Source organism: Notamacropus eugenii, chromosome 3 (genome assembly GCF_028372415.1).
Source record: "Notamacropus eugenii isolate mMacEug1 chromosome 3, mMacEug1.pri_v2, whole genome shotgun sequence".
Taxonomy (NCBI): domain Eukaryota; kingdom Metazoa; phylum Chordata; class Mammalia; order Diprotodontia; family Macropodidae; genus Notamacropus; species Notamacropus eugenii.
Window position 1 is genome coordinate 294,377,228 of NC_092874.1, and position 26,041 is coordinate 294,403,268.

General features: G+C 43.2%; 1 protein-coding gene across 1 annotated transcript in view; it reads right to left on the bottom strand.

Annotated features, from left to right (window-relative positions):
• The window catches only part of RAC2 (Rac family small GTPase 2), a 31,930-nt gene extending 21,478 nt beyond the window's left edge, over window positions 1-10,452 (bottom strand). Inside the window, exons 1-2 of the mRNA XM_072655970.1 lie at window positions 10,194-10,452; window positions 7,397-7,468 (exon numbers count right to left, since the gene is read on the bottom strand). Coding sequence (XP_072512071.1) covers window positions 7,397-7,468; window positions 10,194-10,228 — 107 coding nt within the window. The 5' untranslated portion in view covers window positions 10,229-10,452. The remainder of the gene's footprint in view (window positions 1-7,396; window positions 7,469-10,193) is intronic.
• Window positions 10,453-26,041: the final 15,589 nt, after the last annotated feature.

Genomic DNA, 26,041 nt, shown 5'->3' on the forward strand with positions numbered 1-26,041 from the left:
AGATATAGGATCTGACTTAGGTAAACAGATGACTATCCTCCAATTCTCTCAGTTGTTAGGCCTACAGATGAGGCCTGAGCTGAGGAAGGTGTCTAGAAACCTTCCATTCTTTTGTCTAATATCTTAGGGAAGCTAAGGCTGCCCTTGGTACCTGGGTTCTTGATGTCTAGCATTCCCACTAAAGAATGATGATTATAGCTCATTGGTAAGCTCATCAATCAATCAATAAGCACTTATTAAGCCCCAACTACATGTCAAGCCTTGTGCAAAGTGCTGGGGACACAAAAAGAGGCTGACAATATGCTGCAGCTTACAAAGTCCTTTTCACAAATGACTCTGCAAGGCAGGAAATACCACTATGACTAGACTCATTTCATGAACAAGTTATCTGAGACTCATGAAAGACTTACAATATAATTTAGAGCAAGAAGGGACCTTAGAAATCACTCTGTACAATGCCCTCATTTTACAAATGAGGAAACTGATGCCAGAGAGAGGAAGTCATTTCCCCATGGCAATCACAGGAGACAAGATGGGATTCAATCCAAGCTATGTGGTTCCCAATCCAGGGATCTCTCCACCATGCCTTGCTTCTTGTCTTTGCCTAATGTGGTTCTTTGGACTCTGGGTCCATCATTCCTTCTAGCAGGCCTCCTTTTTCATCACACATGTCCTTGTCATCACCATTTATTAGGGATCTCTCTCTCACATATAGTCATAGCCCTCATGGGGCCTATAGGAGACAGGAGGAGCCTCCTTCATTTTATAGATGAGGATATTGAAAAAAGATAAGGGATTTTTCCAGGGATCACAAATAGTAGGAGATAGGCAGGATTTGAACTCAGGCCTTTGGACTCCAAACCCAGCCTTCTTTCTAGCAGCAATTTCCCTCCCAAATCTACCTGCCTTCAGACCACTGCACTCTAAGGTCACTTTGGTGACCTTGAACAAGGCAGTTCTCACTGAGTCTCAGTTTTCTCAGTTGTAAAATGAGGGGTTAGGATTAGATGAGGAGCTCCTGACCTTGATGGACCCCACTTCTCAGGATCATGTTGTCAAATGCTTAAAATAAGATGCAAAGGATTGCCAAGGAGATCAATTTTAATGAAATGCAGTTAACAAAATATATAATTTATAAATATATTAATCAAACATAGCTGCATAATATAATATGTAAGGAAGTATATTCATATAATATATTTATATAAATATCTATAAATATTAACCCTAAATAGTTATACAAATATATCACATATGTTATCTAGAAATATAATTATAATGTATAAATATAACCATATATAATGCATGCTGTGTATACATAGACCTCAGTGTGAAAATCCCTAGACTGGGGATTCTAACTTCTAACTAATAATCTATAATTCAGTGAAGCTATGATGTTGGATGTAGGGCACTGAGGTTCTAGTACTGAACATGCCCCTGACAAGCCATGTGACCTTCAGTAAGTCACTTCCCTTCTCTGAGCCTCAGTTTCCCTCATTTACAAAATGAGGGGGGCTTGACTAATGTTCTCTACAGCCCCTTCCAGCTCCAGATCATCTGGTCGCCTTGGACCCTGAAGGTCACTTTAAAGTCAAAGAGGAAAGAGACTTCAGTGGCTGGAGGGGTCAGCAGAGCCCTCTCTCCTCTGACCAACCCTCCTGAGGTCCCTTGTAACTCTCCAACCATCTCTTCCACCCCTCCCTTGTCTCTCACCCCGGAAGCAACCCCATTGTCTTACACCTAATTAGGCCTTGATCAAAGCTTGTTGAATTAAATTGAGTCAGCACCCACGACACTGAGCAAAGCCCTTTCTGAGTCTCCTACTCTTCCAAAAGCCTATCTCCTTTTAGGATTCAGAGTCTCTTCCAATCACACCAACCAACCACATGGGCGTGATGTTCCTGAGCCCTCAGCACTGGGGTCCCCCAGGATGCTGGTATTAGAGCAGAGGCAGCCAGTGAGGAAGAGCACTGTGGCTTCTTAAAAAAAAAAAAAAAAAGACCCAAGGCTCATGTGCATTAGAAACATGGGAAACTCCCTCGACTTGGCACCCAGAGACCTGGTGTCACTTCCTTGTCCACCCTGCCCCCCACTTCAGGCTGCAATCACTCGTTTGTGACTTCTTTTCCTCTCCAGGGCTACTCTAAATAGTACTAGTAACTCTCATTTGTTTAGGTAAAGTTCTCCAGAGTTTTCTTTCTCACTCAACTCTGTAAATCAGATAGGACTGGTACTAGCATCTCCATTTTACAGATGAGGAAAGTAAAGCTCAGAGGCCTGAATCAGAAAACTGACTAACTCTGTACAGTACCAAGGGTCTTGGATTTGTAGGCATAGTTCTTATCCTTTATCAGCTACTAACTACCTTATGACCTTGGGGAAGTCACTTCTGGTGTCTGGGTCTCAGTTTATTCATCTGTAAAATGGGAGTTATTGTAGGGCCTACCTCACAGAGTTGTTACGAGGATCCAATGCTGTTGTGAGTGTGTGGAGCTTTAAGTGCTACAGCAACCTCAGAAGCTACTTTTGTATTGACAACATTTTGCATATAGCAAACGCCTAATAGAAGTTTTCTCATCTATTCATTCTATTCCATTTTCATCTATATTTGCTATTTTGTCCTATTATTATTATTACTATTAACTGTATGACGTTGGGCAAAGTTTTGGATTGAAATGTACTGGACTGAACTGGATTGGATTGGACTAGATTGCACTGGATTGAATTGGATTGGACCAGGCTGAGGTGGATTGGACTGCACTGAATTGAATTGGACTGGATTGGGCTGGACTAGACTGAGATGGACTGGATTGAACCAAATTGGACCAAATTTGATTGGACTAGACTAGATTGAATTGGACTAGACAGGATTGGAATGAATTGAACTGGACTGGATTAAACTAGATTAGTTTGAATTGAACTGGGCTGGATTGAACTAGACTAGATTGATTGAATTGAGCTGGGCTGGACTGAATTGGATTGGATTAGACTACATTGAGTTGGACTGGAATGAAGTGGACTAGACTAGATTGATTTGGACTGACCTGGAATTGAATTGGACTGGCCTAGATTAGGAAATGTTAAATTTAGAGAGGTCACAAGGATTCTTCAGGGTCCCACAGATGTTCAGTCAGGCTTTCTGGCTCTTTGCTCAATGATTTTCCCATATGACACAGGGCTGGCACAGCCATACACATCCCTTCCACCTCTGGCCTCCTCCTTGGTCAGTGCTCTTCCCCAAGATAGTAAATGGTGGGATTTTCCTCCCCTCTAAACCTCTTCCCCTTTGGTGACTGACTGTTCCTCTGAAGGCTTGATCAGTGTATCTGAGAGAGAAAGAGCCACATGACTGGATGGAAAGAAACATGCCAAGGCACTGTTTACACCCGATTATAAACCCTGTAAACACTGGGTTTGGATTGGACCCACATAGAAGGAAACTCTCAGAATTGCTAAACTGTTATTTAGTTCCTTATCTAAAAACTCCAAATGTTCATCATAAATTTTTTTAAAATTCCTAGATTCTGTGTTCCAAAATCACCATTTTACAAAGAGGAGATTGTAGTTCGGACAAGTTCAGTGTTTGGCTCAGAGTAACAGTCAGCCAGGGGGTGCTGGGGCCCTGTGGCCAACAGACCCAGACTCCACACATGAGGTTTTTTTCCTTTTCATTTTTTAATTTACTCTTTGTACCATCAATGTGCAAACCCTGAGCCCTCTAAATGGACTTTGTTATTGTCCCTAAGGCCTCCAGACACAGTCCCATGAGGAGCTTCATTCTGGAACAGCCAGAGGGGGAGACCTCATAGCTTCATCCTTGTTAGTCATCAGTCCTTTTCATATCCTGGTTTTCTTGCTTTTCCTCACACGTGACATTCCATCTCCCATCTCCAAGTGTTTGCACAGACTCTCCTGCATGCCTGGAATGTGCTTCCTCCTCATGGCTGCTTCTTAGAATCCCTAATCTCTTTCAAAGACCTGCTCCAATGTTACCTTCAACAGGAAGCTTTTCCTGATCCTCCCAGTCCTTCCCCTAAATATCTTGCCTATACTCTGTATATACTTATTCCCCCTGATAGAACAGAAGCTTCTTGAGGCAAGAAATGTTTCACTTTTCTCTTGATATCCCTACTATGCACCTCACACATAGCAGACACTTCATAAAAGCTTGTGGATTCATTGGTGCTACCCACAATTACTGAGCAGAGGTCATACAATGTTAGAACCTGACAGTACTTATAGATGACGTATTTCTTCCTCTCATTTTCCAGATGAGAAAACAGAAGAAGAGAGAAGATTTTCCCCAAAGTCATAAAGTCAGTTAAAAGTGCCTCCAGAACCCAAATTTCTTGATCTCCTTTGGTGGCTAACTGTTCCTCTGAAGACTTGATCAGAGTGGCTAAAATGGCTGGCTGATAGTAAACATGACAAGATCCACTGCGCTGCTCTAACCAAGGAGGAGGTCAGAGGTGGGGGGCTGTATGTGGCTATGGTAGCCCTGTGTCATATAGTTAATGGAGCAAATTCATTTACTCTTCCATTTTCCCTTATCCCTCAAATACCTTCTAAAAGAATGGGAGGAGGGGAGGGATTCTGCAAACAAATATATCTGATCTCTATTGAATGAAGTAAGGAATTTCACATCCTAGGCTCTTAAGACCTGGACCTCAGGAGTCAGCTACTTCAACCTCCTTTCCAAGCAAGAACCCACTCAATAGTATCTCTGATAGGGGCTGTGTTGATGGACTGGAGGTGGTATGATAATAGAAAGTCTTTTCTTTAATACTCGCAGAGATAGGGAACTCAGTATCTCCCAAAGCATCATATTCCATTGGCAACTCTTAATGACAGGAAGTTCTTCCTTCTCTTGATCCTAAATCTGCCTCTCTTTAACTTCCATGGTTCTTATCCAAGATAAATTGCAAGAGGATCCCAAAGTTCCAAGAGGCACTTTGGAGGAGGTTGGAGGGGGAAGGACGGAAGTATAGTAGAAAGATCCATGCCTCCAAGGTCGGAGGGCCTGGGGTAAAAATTTGCCTCTGATGCTCACTCTCTGTGTGACCTTGGGTGAATCACTTAACCTACCTGGGCCTTAGTTTCCTCATCAGCAAAACAAAGGGGTTGTACAAGATGGCCTCTGAGATCCCTAACATCACTAAACCCGTGAGCCTATGATCCCATGAAAGGCAAGAGTCAATGTTTTGGAATTTGCCTCCAACTTCTGATGGGACATTTGAGAATCCCTCAGCAAGGGTCAGAACTAGGACCACAGCAGAAGAAAAACTATCTTGAAAGCCCAAGCTGCATCAATCAACGTCATGCACTTATTATTCATAAAGTAAAGAAAATAGTGATGAGGTTAATAAGAACAAAGGATCCTAGATCTGGGGCTAGAAGGGTCTTTTGAGAACATCTAGTCTAACCACCCTCATTTGGCAGATGGGGAAACTGAGATCCAGAGGGAAAAATGACTTGTCTAAGGTCACACTGCTAGTAAGTTACTTAAACAAGATCTGAACTCAGGTCTCCTTGATTCTACAATCAATGTGCTAGCTATCATTCAATGTTCCTGCCTAATGACAACAGTCCCTCTGGACTAGATGAGGAAAGGACTAAGAAATCATGACATACAAAGACCAAATGAAGGAATTGACTAATATATTTAGCCATATTGGTGGGGAGTGGGAAGTGGAGAGAGAACGTTCTTCTAATTAGAGTTGTCCCAAAGCTACTTTTTGAGGTAGCAAGTTGCCTGTCAAAAAGAGTTGGAAAGCTACTTCTCATGGACATTGAAGAGGAAAGTCTTTTTTACATCCAACCTGAAATAGAGCATGTCTGAAGTCTCTTCCAGCTCTGAGATTCTATGATCTCTTTGCTGAGTTCATGTGCATGAAGCCCCACTGGACAGATGCTGCCACTAGGGTTTGGACAAAAGATCATCCCTCTCCTAGAAGGTAGTTCTTTAAGCTCACAGAATGGAAACAGAAATATCTCCTGTGTGAGGGCCTACAATATCTGGAAGGAATGTTCAGGGCTAAAATAGTCCCTGTAAAGAAATAATCTCGGGCCAGAAAGGGATAGTGCACACAACTGAACTCTAGACTTTTCTTTAAGAAGACTTGGGTTAGAATTCTGCTTCAGACATACTCCCTAGCTGTGTGACACTGTAAGACTCAGTGCCTTCCACCTGTAAAATAGGGCTATTAAAAGCACTCTATGAATCAAGCATGTAGGAGAGTCTCCAAAAAGCTAAAAGCATTTTAGCCTGCATGAAATGGGGCATAATGACTGGGACAAGGGAAGGAATGGACCTTCCATATTCTACTCTGGTTGGATCACAACAAGCGCCATGTTCTATTTAGATAGGACATGAACAAGCAGGAGACAATCTAAAGAAGAACTACCATGTTGACAAAGGAACTGGCAACTGTACCATACAAGGATTAGTAGAAAGAATTGTTAACCTGGGGAAGAAAAGGCTTAGGGACCTGGTTTCAAGTGTTCATAAAATTATTGCATAAAATAGGAATTAACTTTATTCTGTTGGATCCAAAAGGCAGAAGCAGAATCTGCCAAGAGGCAGATTTCAGATCTCTGTATATGTGTGTGTGTGTGTGTGTGTGTGTGTATGTGTGTGTGTGTGTGTGTGTGTGTGTGTGTGTACATATATAAAATCTTTCTAATGATTGTATCTACTCCAAAGTAGAATAATCTAGCTCTATGAACAATCATGGGAAGCTAGGTGGCCCTGCAGTAGATAGAGGCCTGAAGTCAGGGAGACTCATCTTCCTGAATTCAAATCTAGTTTCAAACACTTACTAGCTGTGTGACCCTGGAAAATTCATTTAACCTTATTTGCCTCAGTTTCCTCATCTGTAAAATGAGCTGGAGAAGGAAATGGCAAACCACTCCAGTGTTTTTATCAAAAAACCCCGAAACAAATGGGGTCATGAAGAGTTGGGAATGACTGAAAATAATTAAACAACACCAGCAATGAAATCTCTATCACTGGACGTATTCAGATGAAGACTTTGGCTCCTTGCCAATAATACTGTTCTAAAGGGAATTCTAGCTCATGACCAGGCTGGGCTAAACCCCTGAGTATTCCTTCTCACTCAGATTCCGTAATTCAGAGTGAGGATAGAATTTAAAGATTTTCTGGTCTACCATTTTCATTTTAAGGTAGAGAAATGGAGTGATTAGCCCACAGTTACACAGCTAGTAAATGGACAACATAGGATCTGAACCCAGGTCCTGACTCCAGAACTGGTTTTATACACTACACCACTCAGTCTGGGTGGGATTAAATTCTCCTCCCACACATAGAGCTCTTGAGTTTGCCCCCTTCCCCCTTCCCAGACCATCTCTGGATACTCTGAATATTCTGGATACTCACACCGTGGGAATATATTCTCCAGGAAAGGCATTGGTGGTATAGCTGATGAGGAGGCAGGTTTTACCCACAGCTCTGAAATGAAGAAGAGACAGGACAGAAGTTTAGTGCTTCCCCCTTTGTATTTCCTATCTACAGTGAAGAAGCAGCCCTCCCTTTTAGGGCCTTCTGGCTAGCCACTCCTTAACCCCCTCAAGCCAATCACACCAGGCTGGCCAGGTATAACAAACTCTAAGTTCACCATACTTTCTGTGGGGCCCCAATATTCCTCCTCCTCCTTCCAGTAATGGAACAGGAAAACCACTTGAGAGCCAGGAGTCCTGGGTCTGGTCTCACTTCTGCCACAAGTTCAGTGTGAGACCTCCCTTCTCTGGGCCTCAGTGTCCTCATATGTAAAATGAGAGATCTAGAACTGATGGTATCTCTCAGTGCTGACATTGCATATTCTAAGGTATTTCTCAGCTCTGACATTCCCTGTTCTTAGGCCCCTGCCATCGATGATGTTCCATGTTCCAAGGTCCCTCCTAGTTCTGGCATTCTAAAGTTTTATGATTTAAAGATTACATAAGTATCTGAACCCCCACTCCCAGGGCCTTCCTTTGCCCATCTCTCCCAGCCCCTTTCTGTCTCTCTCATTTCTTCTCCTTTGGTCTAAGTCTCCTACTTCTATGATCTGCTCAGGGACAATTCACTTCGGAATCAAAGCTATAGGGGACAGGAGGGGAAAGAAGGCTCTGGAAAGCACAACCTGAGATGAAAGAGGGGGAGAGGGTTGTTCCCTGGATCAGGTGTGGGGTATAAAGACCAGCCTCCACATTTGGGTCCTTAACATCCTGTGTATTGAACAATTTGCTACTAAGTTTCCTTTTCTTCCTATCCCTGTCTGGTTCAGTTTGTTCTCCCCTGGGGCCCCCTCCCCCCATTTTGAATAAGAAGAGGGCTTGGCTCACCAACTTCCGCTCAATAACAAGGTCAGAGAAGTATTGAGTGGGAAGAGGAGGGGGAAGGGATCAGTGTAGATAACACCTTAGCTGCATTAACTGTCCCAGGGCCAAGGGTGCTTGTCATGTGGACAAAATCCTCCCCAGCAGGTTCAGGAAAGTACCCTGGTGTTTGGGTCAGCAGACCTGCTTCAAGGTATAGGCTCAGTGTGTGTGTGTGTGTGTGTGTGTGTGTGTGTGTGTGTGTCTGTGTGTGTGTGTGTGTGTGTGTGTGTGTCTGTGTGTGTGTGTGTGTGTGTGTGTGTGTGTGTCTCCTTGAACTAGTTACCTGCTTCAAGGTGTAGGCTCAGCCAGAGTGTGTGTGTGTGACCTTGAATAAGTTACTCTGGCCATCACATCCCTCACCTTCCCAGCTCTGACATTTCAAGTTCTAAATTTCAATATTCTCTTCCCTGACATTCAATTTTCTAGAGTCTCATCCAACTGGGATCCCACTCCCCACACCCAACTCTGGCCTTCTGTGCTCTGAGGGCCTTCCCAGCTCTGCCATTCCACATTCTAAGGCTTCTCCCAGCCCTACGTGGAGTCTTTCTGGTTCTTGTCTCTCCCTATCTCTTCCCCATACAAAATGTCACACCCTGGTCCTCTTGGAAAAAAAAAACCAAAACAAAACATGCAACTTAGATGTAGAACAGCCCCTGGAGATGGAGTGCTCACTTTGCAGAAAAGAAAATGGAGACTCAGGGGGAAGCAACTTATTCAAGGTCATGCCAGGGAGAGTTGGAGCCTGAATCCTAGTAGAGGATGATGGAAGGTCAGAGAATTTAGTATCTGAAGGAAACATTAAAACCATCTAGTCCTCCCTCCACCCCCTCTTTATCTTGTAGAGGAACAAACAAGCTCAGAGAATTTCAATAACTTGTCCAAGACTGAAGAACTTGCAAGTAGCAGAGAACATAAGGAAATAGCTTATATACTTAGAACTGCCAGGGGCCATAGAGATCATCTAACCTAACCTTATTTTACAGATGAGGAAACTGAGGCCTAGAAATATTATAGTATCATGGATTTAGATCTGGGAGGGACCCCAAAGGTCAGAGTCTACCCCCTTCATTTTGCAGAAGAGGTTCAGAGTGACTTGCCCAAGGTCACACGGCTAATAACAGTCAGGGGCAGGATTTTAACCTAGATCTTCCTGACTCCAGGTCCAGTACTTTGTGAGACTTGAGCCAAATGCAATTTCCATGACTTCCAACCTCTTCCCACATTAATGTTCATACCAGTCAAGCCTCTCCCACTACTACCAACCTTCACATTCCCTCTGAAGACCAGCAAGATCCCAATCTGGTGGTGGGACCAGGTAGAGGTCTCATCATGACCCTGGCCCTGGACAGATTTTCCCAGAGATAAAAGAAGGGAAGCCACCTCCCAGTCCCACATTGCTGCTTCAAGGATGCACCAATGCCCATGATGCTGAGCTCAGTCTAGGTACAGAATCTTAGCCTAATCTCACCCCACCTCACCTCATCCCAGCCCCAATTCTTCAGCAGACTTAAGGTCAGAGGATGATGAAGAAGGTGAGACACAATAAATAGCCCAAGTCACCCTGTCCCACCCAGGTTGAAGACTTCTAACCACCACTGAGAGAAGACTTGACTCTACAGCTGTTCCCCATCAGATCCCAAGTTTTAGAAGGCAGAGAATTCTCTTGGGGTGAAGAGAAAGGGACTGGGGATGGAGTTGGCAAGAGAAATAGGAAAAAACTCCAACTAGAGAAAACAATTAAACATTGGTAACCTCCCCCCCCCCCCCAAAAGATGTCCCCACCACCTGGTCCAGAAGCAAACCAAGTTACCTACCCATCTCCCACCACCACACATTTGATAGCCTGCATTTTCTCTGGGCTCCTGGAGGCGCTGAGACAGGGAAAGAAGAGAAGGCTGACTCCTCCCGGGCAGTCAAGGAAGGAGGGAAGCCGGCCTCCCAGGGAGAGAGACAGAGAGAAGGAGTAAAAATAATAATTAACAGGCTGGTGGATTGGCAGGTCGTTGGAAAGCAGTGGGGAGAAGCGGAAGGGGAACTGACTTACTCAATCTGCTGCCTCCCCCTCCCCCAGCTCCACCGTTCAAAGGAGGCGGGGCATGTGGTTTGAAAGAGAAGTTTGGGCCCCTTTGGGTGACTGGGAGCCCCAGTGCTCTAGGGTGCCTTAAAAGAAGGTTACCCCGGCATGGTGAATGGTGGAGATGTCGCTGCTGAGCCTGCAAGGCAGGCTCCCAGGTTAGCACTCCTGTTCCCTTGCTTTAATTTATCACCTGCCATGCAGGAAAGGCAAACCCTTCTTCCCTCCAACTTAGAGAATCCCTCTCCTCTCTAAGATACAGTTTCAGCACCATCTTCTGCAGAAAGCCTGTCCTGAGCTCCCCAAATTACGTTACCAAATGATCTTGTATCCAATTACTTTGTATTCATTCTCTTTAGCTCAAACAGCAAGTTGATTGTTAAAATTTCGGTGTGAGCATTTACACCTGGGAAATCCCCAAATGCTACAAATCAGGTCTTCATTTATTGTTTTAATGATGACTAGACTTAAGAAAGTAATGAAGAAAAAGTTAATATGGCAGATTAAAAGTAAAAGTGTGGCCTGCATTGCCCCACCCCGAAAGCCCATTGTTAAACATTTACCTACTAACCCTGGTTATAGTGGCTATATTTATATATTTTTTTCTCCCTCACAGAGAGACTGTTTTATTCTCTATCCTTGTGCTCTTAGCATCAAGCACAGTCCTTTGCATTTCATAAACATTTGTAGATTGATAGATTGAAGGAGATTCCTGTTCAGTTACAGTTTGGACTGGATGACATCTAAGGGTCCTTCCAATTCAGAGATTTTGAGATTTTATGAAATACCAAAAGTGTCTTTCCTCTTTCTTGGACTTTGGTTTCCTCATTTGTAAAAGGTGGGGAGGAAGGGGGTGAACCAGATGACCTCCCAGACCCCTTCCACTATGGCACCATGACCAATGCTTCCTAATACATCCACAGCTTCTCTTTCCAATGGAACCTCAACCTTCCACCACAAGGCAAAGAGGGATCACAGGGTCATAGAATTCAGAGTTGGGTCAACTCTGTCACTTTATAGAAGATGGAACTGAAGCCCAGATAGAGCAAGGAACGAGTCAACACACACAGAGCCTCAAACTCCAAATCCAGACTTCCTTCCAGTATACCAAGACAACTTCCCCAAAGCAGATAGGGCAAAGTGATGGGAGACCCAGCAAACTCATAACTAATACAAGGCAGATGGAGCTGTACCTAAGGGTGCTCACATCCAGTGGGATGAGCTTCCTTCTCATGGCAAGTGCTGTGGTCATCCCTAGCTTGAAGGATTTTGGCTGGTTCATGGCTTCCAGGTGCCACCCCCAGGGGCCAGTCACTGTGGTAGCCACTCTCCCAGGTCTACTTTAATCTTTCAGGGGCTTCAGGGGAGTCTGTCCTACCCCCATGCAGCTGCACCTGTGGTTGGCTTGTCTCATGCCCTGCCCCCATATGCCCCTTCCCAGTTTTCATGTTTGCTCCCAGGTAAAAATTCCTGGTGACAGTTCTGAGCCTGGGCCACCAGATTGGCTGATTTGTTTAATCACCATGTATTATATGCCCAGGATCATAAACCAGAGCAGAAAGGAATCTCAGAGATCATCTCATCCTGTCTTCCATTTTACAGATGAGGACATTGAGACTCTTTTGGATCACAGGGCCACAGACCTAGAGGCCTCAGAAGCCATCTGGTTCAACCCCCTTATGATACATCTGTGAAAACTGAGACCCAAACTGAGTAACCCAAAGTCACAGATCCAAGATTCAAACTCCAGTCATAGGCTCAAAGATATGAAGGTGGCAGGTGCCTAAGACATCATGGTGTACAACTCCCGCATTTTACAAAGGAGCGAATTCAGGTCACTGTAGCGAAATCAATTGCTCAAAGTCATCCAGGTCATAAATGACAGGGGCAGTGGAAAAATAGAAGGAGCAGTACCAAATGCAAGACCCTTCCCAGACTGCCTGGCCTTCATAGAATCTTAAAACCCAAATGCTCACCCATTTTAAAAATGAGGAAACAGATCCAGAGATTTAAGGTAGCTTGAGATAACTCAATCCAACTTAATTTAGCAAAATCATTTCTACTCATTATATTCTATGTACAGATGGGGTATTAACAGAAATATCGAGTTTAGATAAGACATATTCTATTTTTTCAGGGAGATGGGAAAGAAAGTAGGTTTGGATAGGGAAGGTAGGATGGCATTTCAGGTAAGAGTACCAGCAGAAGCAAAGGGACAGAGTTGGGAAATGAAAGAGGCAACAGCTCTGTGTATCTCATCTCATTGTTGGTGTTCCCCAGGCAACTCACTAACACATATAAGTGACATTATATAAGAATATTTAAGAGGGCAGAAACAACCAGCTTTGTGAGGTCTGAGGGCCAAGGCCATCATTGCCCAAGGGAATCAGAGCAGACTCCCTAGAGGAGACAGCCAGGTTTCTTATCTGGAAAATGAGGGAGTTGGACTGGGTGATGTGTAAGGCCCCTTCCAGGTCTCAATCTATTGCTTTCCTTCCTAGGTTCCTAGGAAGGGCTCTTCTGGACCCTCCTGATTTTAGAGTGATTATCAATAGTAACTGCTGCTGTTTCCCACCCAGCCTGATGTCTTCCTTTTTCTTGACTTCATTAAAAGGACCATGCCCTGGCTACTTCTTAAACAGGCCTATTCAATGAGTGGGTGTTGCCTCACCCTAAGTGAGTGCCTGCAAAGACCTTGGCCTAAAGGGTCCAAGGTCTCCCAGTGCATCCTGGGTCATCTCCAGTCATCCTGATGAATATCTCTGGTCACTGGATTCAGATGGCTCCAGAGGAGAAGTGAGGCTGGTCACCTTGCACAGCCCTCCCTCACTCAGAACAAAGTCAAGTGCAAGTCATGTCATCATTTCTCCGATGGCGTGGTCTTCTTCAGCAACGAAGGATGAACCCAAAGTTCCTAGGGAATTCTGTGGCCAAGGCTGCGCCTTCTTCCACTGAATAACAGTAGACCTCAGGGGCAAAGAGGAGATATGATGTCATTCCCAGGAAGGGAATCAGCTGAAACAAAGGTGCCTTTGTGTCTTGCTCCTACCCCCTCCTAGGAGTCCCCAGGCAAACTAGATTTCCACCATCCCTACTTCCAGTGGTGCTACTTATCAGTTATGTGACCTTGGACAAAACCTTCTCTCTGACCTCACTTTTCTCCTAAAAATCAGGGGAATAGACTAAAGTCCTCCCATCTGTAAATGATTTGAAGTATTTCCTATACAGGTAAAATGACTTGTCCAAGATCACATGGATAGTGAGGAGTAGAATTGGATCTTAAATCTAAATGAAGTTGGGGAGAAACTCAGAGATGAAGCCAATTTAGGTTGATCATTGAGGGGATAACATGTGAAAAAGGTAATAAGTTAGAAAGGCAGGATGGGGCCCGATTCTGTTGGACTGGAAATCCAAAGTGAAAGGATGTGCTTTGGTCCTAGAGGTAATAAGGAGCCACTGGAGGTTATTGACCAGGGAAGGGATAGGGTCAGATATGTGGGCAGTTCAGGAAGGATGGACTGGAGTGGGAAGAGACTGGAAGGAAGGAAGCCAATTAAGAAGCTTTTACAATAGGCCAGGTGAGAGGTGATGAGGACCTGAAATGGGAGAACAGAAGAGGACCTGGCGATTCCCAATGGTAAACTTTCTCCACACATCTTCCTCTGATGCCTCATTATAACACAGAGGTGGCCCTATTATCAACCATTATCAAGAGAACCCACTCTCTAGAAGGTCCTGCCAAGCCAGAAAGGGTTCAAATCAAATCCCTGCAATGGACATTTTCTCCTTTCCAAGGCCCAGCCAGGCTAAGCATGGGGAGGTTGGTGGTGAATCCGTTGGCTGTAGGAGAGACAAAAAAACCCCAAAAGACTCATCAGTTCTTGATCTTGTCTGGTCTTTTTCTGCCTCCCCAGCAACTTAGCAGAGCATCTGGAAAGGGGGCAGGGAGGGCTGAGTGTTACAGTTTTTAGCCAGTCTATAGACATATTTAAGCAAAGATGTGGACAAGACTCAGAGTTGATGGGCAAGCCCTGCGTGGTTGGTATCTTCAAAGCTTCCTTCAAGCTCAGCTCATGTGAAACCTTTCCTCTACCCTCCAAATCATCTGGTTTCTTTTGTGTATAGGTTTCTATAAGGACAGGAGGCTTTTGGCTTACTTAATCACCCCACCCCATTGCTTAAAGTAACTGCCTCAATCAAGTGAGAACATGATTAATCAGCAGGCATTAAAGTAAGGGCAAAAAGTTCTTAGTCAATTTGGAGAGAATGAAAGCTACTGGATGAAATGAGATGATAATAGGGGAAGGGTTTGAGGATTGACTGAAGAGACTCAGACACGGCCTGTGAGTTTTGTACAAAATAGCAGACCCAGCTTAGATGAGAAACTGGCATAACCAAGCCCAGCTGAGGAAATCATCTGGGGGAAGAATGGAGAGAGAGAAGTGCTGCTCTTTCTTCCCCATCCCTCACCTTGCAAGCTGAAGGAAAACCTTTTGAACTTCTAAAGGCTGGTAGATATTGAACTTCTCCAGAACACCAGTATTTGACGTTGACAAAGTCTGCATCCAGAGCTGAGGTCAGAACAGATACACTGTGGGGGACCCTACGGAGGGAGAAGGGGCCTCGTTTTTTATATCCTGAGCCAATTTCCTCTGGTCTCATGGTGTTCTTGGGGGAGAGTGTGCCCCTGATTGGAGCAGGGGCACTGGGGGTTGGGGAGGGAATATTTATGCCAACTGTTCTTACCAGTCCACCTTAACAAATACCTATTTCCAAAAGATAATTGGATCCGGATGGCTAACTGCTTTAAACTGATTGTCAGTGGGAAAGCATAATGTTCATGGGGGCTCATAAGCAACAGTGTTAGACGTTGATCCCCTTTCCACCTGCCCCAGCTTCTTAGGATTTCCTAGAACCCTAAGGAGTAAAGCTCACCTTCTAAGGGACCAGGAGTTTGGGAGAGGAGACCTAAGGCATATGCTTCACATATACACATGTATACACGCATGAAATATACATACACATAATTATATATAATATTAAACATATAATATTGCATGTATATGTGCTTATAGGAGTGTACATAAACCATGCATCTGTGTTTAATATCATATATATGAATTGATATATGTCTATCATACATATATGTATATGTGTATATAAACATGTGTTGCCAACACCATGAGAACCTGGAGGTGAGGGTTGTTTCATTTTTTATCTTTCTGTCTCCAGAACCTAGCACCGTGACTGGTTCACAGCAGGTACTTCATAAATACTTGCAGTTATTTGGTTGATTGATTGACATGTTGGTTGGTTGTTGTCCTTCGTTTTCGAAGAGGACCAAAATGACATGACGATAAAGTGAAGTGTCAGTGTGTCCGACTGTGGCTGATCAGATGAATATGAGCTCTGAATGCTCTACCACAGGTTGGGCACAGATAGTCCATGTGAGTATTTGGGATGGATACTGCAAACTTGCACATCCTACATTGACTTTGTGCTTTCTCAATTCTGCTTTGCTCATAAAGCACAGTACCCTTTCAGATGTGGGCACACCATGCTGAGCAGTCCTGTGCCAGTGTCTCCCATGTTGCACAAATTCAGAGTTCTTGAGAAAGACTTTGGGAGTGTCCTTGTATCTCTTCTTCTGACCACCATGTGACCGCCTGCCCCATGTGAGTTTTCCATAAAATAGTTGTTTTGGTAAGCATACATTTTCCATTTGAACACTGTGGCCAGCCCATTGGAGTGGCACTCTCTGAATCATAGTTTGAATGTTTGGCAGTTCAGCTCGAGCAAGGACCTCAGTGCCTGATACCTTATCCTGCCAGGTGATCCTCAGAATCATCCTAAGAAAGTTCAGATGGGAGCGATTCAGTTTCCTGGCATGGCGCTGGTAGACTGTCCATGTTTCACAGGCATACAACGATGAGGTCAGCACAACGGCTCTGTAGACCTTCAGTTTGGTCGTCAGTCTAATACCTCTTCTCTCTCAAACTTTTCTTTGGAACCTCCCAAACACTAACTCTGGCAACATGTGTGTCAACCTCATTGACAATGTTTACATCCCTGCAAAGTACACTACCAAGACAAGTGAACTTGTCCACAGCATTCAAAACTTCTCCATTTGTTGAGACAGAACCAATGGCTCCATGTATGGATGTTGTGTTGGTGGCTGATGGAGCACTTGTGTTTTCTTGGTGCTAATTATTAGGCCAAAATGAGCACAGGCAGCAGAGAATTGATCCATACTCTGCTGCATCTCAACTTCAGAGGCTGCATTGAGTGCACAATCATCTGCAAACAGAAAATCATGTACCAACACTCCCTCCACTTTGGTCTTGGCTTGCAGCCTTTTCAAATTGAAGAACTTGCCATCAGTATGGTAGCTGACGATGCCATGTTCATTGTCATTGAAAGCATTTGACAACATGACTGAAAACGTCATGTTAAAAAGCATGGGAGCAAGAACACTGCCCTGTTTTACCCCATTGGTGACTGGGAAGGCATGAGAGCATTGTCCACTATCCGGAACCTGGGCAAACATGCCATCATGAAATTGACGTACAATATTGATGAACTTCTCTGGGTAACCAAATTTTGACATAATTTTCCATAATCTATCACGACTAACAGTGTCAAAGGCCTCGGTCGGATCTACAAACATTGTATACAGATCTCTGTTCGGCTCCTGAAATTTCTCCTGGACATGTATTATTGGCTGTAAGACCCTAATAGACCGGGTCCCAAATGCCACTCACCCACAGGATCATAGCTCAGAAGCTGGAAAGGACCACAGAAGTCATCCAATCTAACTTCTACCATATTACTGATGAAGAAACTGAATCCTGAGAAGTAATTGGAAGCACTAAAGTACCTCCTTAGTTTCCCCATCTGTAAAATGAAATGACTGGACTAGAATCTAGTCATTAGACAATATCCAAGTTCTCTTTAGCTCTAAATAATTCCCAAGGCCTGGGATTCTGCCTAAACCTAGACAGATGACGGAGACATCTGGAGCCTGTAGACTCCTGTTTTCTAGCATTTTCAAACTCTCTCTTGCCTCCACCTCTGCTCTGGGGGATTCCTGCTGTGTTCCTGCTTCTTCCCTGCCCTGGCTGGGTTCCCTCTTCTCCCCTGCCCTGGCTGAGTTCCCTCTTCCTTGCCCTGGCTGGGTTCCTGTTATTCTTTCACCCATGGCCCACCCGGAGTGGCCAGTCCTATCTGCTTCCTCACTTCCTCTATTTGCTTATTATTCCTCATTCCTTTGTGCCCATCACTCCCCCTCCCCAGGCCTGCTGAATTGTCCCAGACAGCCCCAAAGGGGAACACATTTGATTCCATTCAATAAACATTTACTCAGGGCTAGGTGCAGTGCTAGGCACGGGGAGATACAATGGAGAAAAGCATGACTGTATACATGGATACTGATAAGAAAATAGAAGGCAATGGGAGGATCTCTGGGGGAGGTAACACCTCAGCTGAGCCTCCAAGGAAATTGTCTTTTGACAGCCTGAAGGGTGGTTTCTGGATGGATCATCCTGATTTTATTTTTTAGAGACACCTAAGTGGTGCAATGAATGGCTCTGGAGTCAGGAGTTCAAATCTACTCCCAAACATTTACTACCTGTGTGACCTTGCACAAGTCATTTCAGCCTATTTGCCTCAGTTTCCTCATCTGTAAAATGAATTGGAGAAAGAAATGGCAAACCACTCCAGTATCTTTGCTAAGAAAACCTCAAATGGAGTCATGAAGAGTCAGACACAGCTGAAAAATGACTGAGCAACAACATCCTGATTTTGGGAGCCGACGAAGGTATGACCTTTATCTAGTAAGACCCCTGGTTAAAAAGTCAAGAATCCTAGATTAGAGCTGGAAGCGACATTTGAGGCCACCTCTCCACCCCCCTTATTTACAGATAAGGCTCAGGAATAAGAAGTCATTTGACAATGCTCACGGGACAGCTAGGTGGCTCAGGGAATAGAGCACTGGGCTTGGGATCAACAAATTCGGCCTCAGACACTTACTAGCTGTGTGACCCTGAGCAAATCACTTAACCCCTATCTGCCTCAGTTCTTCGACTATAAAACAAGGATATACTGGAGAAGGAAAAGACAAACTACTCCAGTATTTTTGCCCCCCCTCCCCCAAAAAAAACCCCATGGACTTGTCACAAAGAATCAGACATGCCTGGAATAACTGAACAGCAAAGACAGGTAGTAAGTATCAGGGTTAGGGTTTAAACCCAGGCTTTCAAATCCAATGTCTTTTCACTCTACCACAATGAGAAATATGTTTTTTTCTTTTCTCAATCCTCATCCTTCTGGACATTTCTGTAGCTTTGCCATGTTGATTACCTTATCCTCCTGGATGGTCTCTCCTCTCTGGCTTTTCATGACACTGCTCTCTCTCTTCCTCTCTCTTTCTCTCTCTCTCTCTTTTCCTCTCTCTCTCTCTTTCCCTTCCCTCCCTCTCTTTTCCCTCTCCCTCACCTTGAATCTTCTCTTACTTTCCTGACTATTCCTTTGCAACCCCGCTTACTGACTTCTATTCCATGTCCCCCAGTACTCTGTCCTGGGTCCTTTTCCCTTTCCTTTCTATCCTCCCTCATTTGGTGATCTCATCATCTTCCATGATTACAATCATCCCCTCTGTGCCAAGAAGTCAGATTTCTAGTTTCAGACCATCTCTCTCCTGAGCTTCAGCCCCAATGATCAATGACCTATTGATCATTTTGAACTGGATGTTCCCTAGGCATCTCATTCTCAACATACCCCAAACAGAACTTCTATTTTCCCCAGACTCACTAATTTTCCAGATCCCCCTCTTCCTGTCAAAGGCACCACCATCTCCCAGTTACCCAAGCTCACAACCTAGGGGTCATCCTCAGCTCTTTACTCAAACTCATCCCACACCCTCAAACTATTATCACAGATTGTCATTTCTATCTTTACACAATCTATGCCATTATCACCACCTATATAACCACCACCAAATCAATAAACAAAGAGAGGGAGGCAGACGCATGGGGAGGGAGAAGGTGTAGAGCATCACCCAGTTCAGTTCAGTTAGAGAAGACAGAAAGGAGAGGATAAGTAGGGTACCATCAGACTTTGAGGCCCCTCATTACCCCTTGCCTACACCATCACCATGGTCTTCTCATTATCCTTCCTGCCTGCCTTAGGTCTCCTCTCTCTGAGCCATCTTTCACTCATCAAAGTGATTTTCCTCAAGCATGATCATGTCACCACTAACCCTACTTAATAAACCCCATTGGTTCCCCATTATCCTGAGCATCAACTCCTGTTTGAAAACCCTTCTTAACCTGGTCCTTTGTCTTTCCAGTCTTTTTATACATCACTACCCTCCATGCCCTTTACAAGGTTATCTTCTATTGCAATGCCTTTGCACTGACTGTCCCTCATACCTGGAGTGCCCTCCTTCCTCACTTCTACCTTTTAATCCTTGACTTCCCTTAAGACTCAAGTGAAGCACTACCTTCTGCAAAAGATCTGTCTTGGTCCTTCCAGCTGCTCATACTGCCTTCTCTAAGGTGACCTTCCATCTACTCTGTATCTAATTATATATCTATGTAAGTATATCTCTTTTCTTCTTTGTGAGACCATTAACTCCTTGAGGACAAGAATAATTTTTCCTTTATATTCCCATTGTTCAGCATGGTATTTGACACCTAGTGAGTGATTATAAAATGCCTGTTGATTGATGAAGTGAGAATGTAGACAAAACACCAACCTCCTCAAACCCAACATGCAAAGGATATCCTCTCAGAAAGATGGAGTGTCTATAACTAAGACAGTCCTATTGTCTTCTACCTGGGTTAGACTCCATCTTGAGGAGGGGTTTGTAACCTTTTATTTGGCAAGGACCCCTTTAACAGCCAGTCTGGTGAAGCCTGTAAACCCCTTCTCTGAGTCATGTTTTTCAAAGCAAAAAATAAAGTACACAGGACTACAAAGTCTGACCTCACACACTTCCTAGTTCGGTGATTTGGGGCAAGTCATTTAACCTCTGTTTGCCTCAGTTTCTTCAACTGTAAAATGGTATTTATAACAGTACCTACTTCTTAGGGTTGTTGTGAGAATCGAGCGAGATAATAATTGTAAAGCACTTAGCACAGTGCCTGGTATGTAGTAATATAAGAATTCCTTTCTCCTTTCCTACAAACAAAAACAAGTCTATTGAAATAGTTATATTTTCTTAAGTTTACACACTCTACATTAAGAAGTCCTCATTTGGAGTATTGTGATTGTTTTTGGGAACCAGCTTTCAAAAAGGGCATTGATAAGCTAGACAGCCCAGGGAGGGTGATCAGTGTGGTGCAGAGCTTCAAGCCCATATGAGAATCAGTGGAAGGGAAGTGTTTGGCCTGAAGGAAAGAAATAAGGAAGACTTGACAGATGATTTTATATATTTGAAGGACTGTTGTTCTCTTTGGAATCACTCTAGGTCGAGGTAAGTCTGGAAACTGAGAGCTTGATAGAAGAGATCAAAAAGTTTAGGATCTGCCTAGCCTGGAACAGGGAAAATTTCTTTTAGTTTCATTTCTAATGACCTCACATTCTTATTTCTGAATTTGCATATTCTCTTTTTTTCCCTTGCAAATAAACCCTAGAAATGTGAACTTGTGGGCTGGCAGGATATGGTAGCTGGTGCAAGATTAGAAAGAGGGAAGTAGCGCTTTCTGTTGGGGTCATCTCCCCCTACTGGATTGCAAATGTATATTCTCTCATTAGAGAATGAACTGGTTTAGGTAAACTCTATATAAACCTCAGTGGAGTAGCGTTCTCGTACACATAAATACTTGTATTATGTTGTAGTGGCTAGAACCACATGCCAAGATAAGGTGGCCACAGCCTAGGCAGGTCATCCTTTAGTACCTATATCTGGCACAGATATCGTAAATGGACCAAGACCTTGACCCTGATTTGTGGTCTGGGGCTCAATTTTTTATTGAGTTAGTATGAATGTTGACTATGGAAGGCATTTTGGTTTCACTCTTGGATCTTAGTCATTTCCCAGGCTCTATCCGATGATAAACCAATACTGTACCAGTTACTTTTGAAAAGGCAAATAGCATCTATCTATTATCAGCCTTAACTGTTCTGCAAAGTGGTATCTGGACAGGAAATATTTTTGTATATTCTTTTACTTATTTATCATGCAGGCTTTAGTTGGTTCCCTTTCTCCTTTCAACAAGGAAGTGTTCATCTTCCTAAAACTGCCTTAGCATGGTGGACCCTGTGTTTTGTTAATATTGTGTGTGGTTTTGTTCAGATACCTCCTAAATTCATTGTCATCTACTTTTATATTCCAAAGACATAATTTAAGAAAGATGTTTCAAAGATGTTCCTTGCTCTGCACTGGCTCTTCTCATTGAACTTCGACTTGAGGATGCTGACCTCTTCTTGATATAAATAGCCACTACTTTTTCCTTGAAAATGGTGTGGTCAATGTGTCTTGCCTAAAGAAGATCCAGTTATTTGTGTTTCCTTCATATAGTGATTCCATTTGGCCTCCTGCTTTTTCTTTGTACTGGACCAGTAAGATGATTGGTGTAAGGAACTCCCAGTGAGCACCCCCCTCTCCCAATTGTAGTGAGGGCCTATAATACCTATAGACCAACAGCTTTAGAGTCAGAAGGGATCATAAAAGTTGACTAGTCTGCATTCCGCTTATTTTACAGATAAGGAAACATAGCTTCGAAGAGGTTAGAGATTTGTCCAGAGTCATATAGCCCACACAAGTCTCCGAAGTGGGATTCAAGTCAAGGTCTTCCTTGTTGTAAATAAACCCAGAACATTATCTATTATGCTGTGGTTTTTATGTGGAGATAGGGGCTCTCCCTCTTCCTCCTTCATACACACCTACCTGGTCCTCAGGCACGTCATAAAAAGCCCTTTCCTTTATCTAGCCACTAAGTTGTGATCTAAAGCCTATTTTCTACCACCCTAGGGAATGGAGAGGCCTCTGCTAGGAATACAAAAAAAGACCCAAATAATCTGTTTTTCCCCTCTGCAAAATGGTCATGATATGGTGTATAAATGGTTACAATAAGGACTGTGACCACTGGTTAGAGCTGATGGATTTGATGGGAAAGCTTTTTACATCCCTTGGTGGGGGAGGAAGGTGCCAAGGATCTCATTGTTGCAAGCAAATGGGGTCACCCTATGAATGAGCTAAGAGATAGCTTGTCTCCTCTGCCCTTCATTCTCAAGGAAAGACAAGGGTAGAGCTCAGCTGCAGGTTGATATTTATACAGAAATCCTGCTTCTAAGAAGAGAAATAGAAAAGAGGATGAGGGAGAGGGCTAGAGGAGAAGGAAAAATACAATTTCAGATAGATGATAGATGTACATACATACATTATATATGTGTGTATATACACACATTCAGAAACTCACAGTGCCTCAGATTATGTTCGTTAGTTACTGAAGAATGAAGAAAAATTTTTTTCCTATATTTGAACTTCCAAGTTAAATGGAAGTTTATTGTACTTGATGATAAAATGTCAGAGCTGGCAAGACTTGGCCTTGTCAATACAACGAAATGACAATTCTACCAAAGTTAGTTTTCAGATGTGATGTTATACCAATCAAATTATCAGAGGAATCTTTTATAGAACTCAATAAAATAAAAACAAAATTCATCTGGGGAAATAAAAAAAATCTAACACACCAAGGGAAGTAATGAAAAAGAGTTATAATGAAGGAGAAATAGCATTTCCAGACTTCAAAATTTATTATAAAGCAGCAATCATCAAAACCTCTTGGTACTGGTGAAAAATTAGAGAAATAAATCAATGGAAAAGACTAGACAAGGGAGAATCAGAAATAATGAGACTCAATAACCCAGTGTTTGATAAACCCCCAAACATAAATTACTTAGGAAAAAATTCCCCATTTGATAAGTACAGCTAGGGAAAATGAAAAGCAGCCTGGCAAAAATCAGTCTTAGACCAACGTCTTACACCATATTCCACAATAAATTCAAACCAGATACATGACTTGAATATAAAAGGTATTTACATTAAAAAAATTAGAAGAGAAACATATTTTGTATCGTTTACATCAATGGGCAGATGTATTCCTAACCAAAAAAGATGTTCAGTCAATGAAAAAAGATAAAATTGATCATTCTGATTACATAAAACCAAAAAGGTTCTGCACAAACAAAATTAATGTATCTATTCTAGATTAAGAAGTGAAGTGGTCAATTTGGGCAAGTTCTTTGATAAGGGTCTGGTAACCAAGATATATAGCTCTCAGAAATATATAAAAATAATAGCCAGTCCCCAGTAGATAAGTGATCAAAAGACATTAACAACTGGTTCTCAGAAGACAAATTTCCAGCTACTAGCAGCCGTATGAAAACCTACTATCACTAATAAGAAAAAGGTAAATCGAAACAACCCTAAAGTTACACCTATCACCCAGAAAATTGGTAAAGAAGATCAAAGATGGAAATAGTCAATGTTGGGGGGATTATGGGAATATAAACTCATTGTTGTTGGACCATTTTGGAAAACATTTTGAAATTATGCATTACTTATTAAAATATCCACGCACTTTAACTCCAAGATTCCACTACAAAGCACATCCCCCAAGGAGCTCATTGATAAAAAGCAAGTTCACATATACACCAAAATATTTATAGCAGCATTTTTTTGTGGTAGCAAAAGGCTAGAAACAAAGTACATGTCCACTGATTGGGAATGGCTAAACAAAATGTGGCAAGATAGTGTTTTTCCCCAGGTGTATTTGGGGGAGGATATGCTTTATAGCTACTGTTTTTCACTATGTCATCTTAGTAAATTGCCTTTGAAAAGAACTAATTGTGTGTGCTAGGTAACTGTTAATAGGAGCATCTGTGGAGTCATGTGATCACAGGATTATAGATTTAGAGCTGAAAGGAACTTCCCTTAGAGGCCATCAAGTACAACCTCCTAATTTTACAGATGAGGAAACTAAGACCCAGATAAGTTAAGTTTTGTGGGGTTTTTTTGGTTTTTTGAGGGGGAAGCATTCATGGTTAAGTGACTTGCCTAGGATCACAACAGCTTGTAAGTGTCTGAGGTCTGATTTGAACTCAACTCCTCCTGCCTCTAGGGCTGGTGCTCTCCGCTGCTCCACCTAGCTGCCTCCTCCCCTAGAAAGGTTAAGTCTTGAGGTATAGTGGTAGGAGTACAGACAGACCATCTGAATTACCTCTAGAACCTGAAATAGCAGCTGTTCTCTGAAAAACCAGTCTTTTGAATTCAAGGATGAGTTGAGGTTCACTTCAAAAAAAGAGCTTTGCACCGTAAAGTGCTTTCTTCACAGCAAACTATGGGGTAGGGGTATAAGTATTAGTATCCCTATTTGGCAAATGGAGAAATTGAGGCACAGGGGGGAAGTGACTTGCTCATGGTGACACAGTGAGAGAGAGGTAAGGCCAGAACTTAAGCACAGGTCTCCTTCCCTTATGCCTAGAAAGAGAAGATGAGGTGAATCCTTATCCTTTCAAAGACCACTGACTCACAGAGATCATAACCCTAGAATCACCTCTCATTGGTCCAGTATCCTGGTCTTTGGGCAGCCCTCCCGGGCAAAAATTTTTCTATCCTATCTTTAGATAAAAAATGGAAATCTTTATTGACCTGGTAGGAGAAGAGATTGGAAGCCAAGACATCCAAGAATCAATTAAAGGATTATCAAATGGATAGCCAGAATGTGGGCTTGGGGAAGGGAAGAGACAAGATTATTTTGATAGCTACAGGACTAGGAGTCCCTTCTCTCTAATTACACATTGTCCTCCCCTACTCCAAACCTCCCATCAATGGAACTTACACATCATGTGCAATATAAGCACTGCTTCCCCTGCTCCTACCTCCATCCTCCCATTATACTGGTTCCATTTTTCTTTGTGTTTCTTCCCAACCAACCTTCAATACTATTTTCTCCTCCAGTCTGTAGTTCCTTGGTTCCCTGTCCTCCTGTTCACCTCCTCACCCCTATCTTCACTTTTCTACCTTCCCCAATTGTCTTTCCAATATTCTCTTACTTTCTGTCCTTAAGAAATGTCCCAGAAATTGTCAGAACTCAGAGAACCTTATATTATAGCAAACAATGAAATGATAAAACATTATAACTGGTAGGGAATGTGTGCCATAGAATGTTAGAGTTTAGAAAATCAGAGCTGGGAAGAGCCTTAGAGAGTGGAATGTAGAAACTGGGTGGGGCCTCAGAACAGGGTAGATCCATGAGTATAGCATGCAGAATGTCTGAGCTGAAAGTGGCCTTAGAGAATTTCTTAAACTCTTGGAATTCTTTGCTTTCCCCCTTCACAGGCAGATCAACCACTGCTAGGTCACTTGGCCAGCATCAGTTTTCTCCTCCTGGGTGGGTCTCACTTCCTTCTTGGCTTCTTTCTCTCTATGGTGTACTGGTCAGAAATGGAAGGCCCCTGAGACTCTTGGGGGGCAGTTTTAGGAAGTATTAGAGTTAGAAACTCCACACAGCACACCCAAGTCTGAGGACTTCCTCTGTGGCTATGGTGAAGGGGAGGAGCCTGGAGCCCCAAGAAGACTAA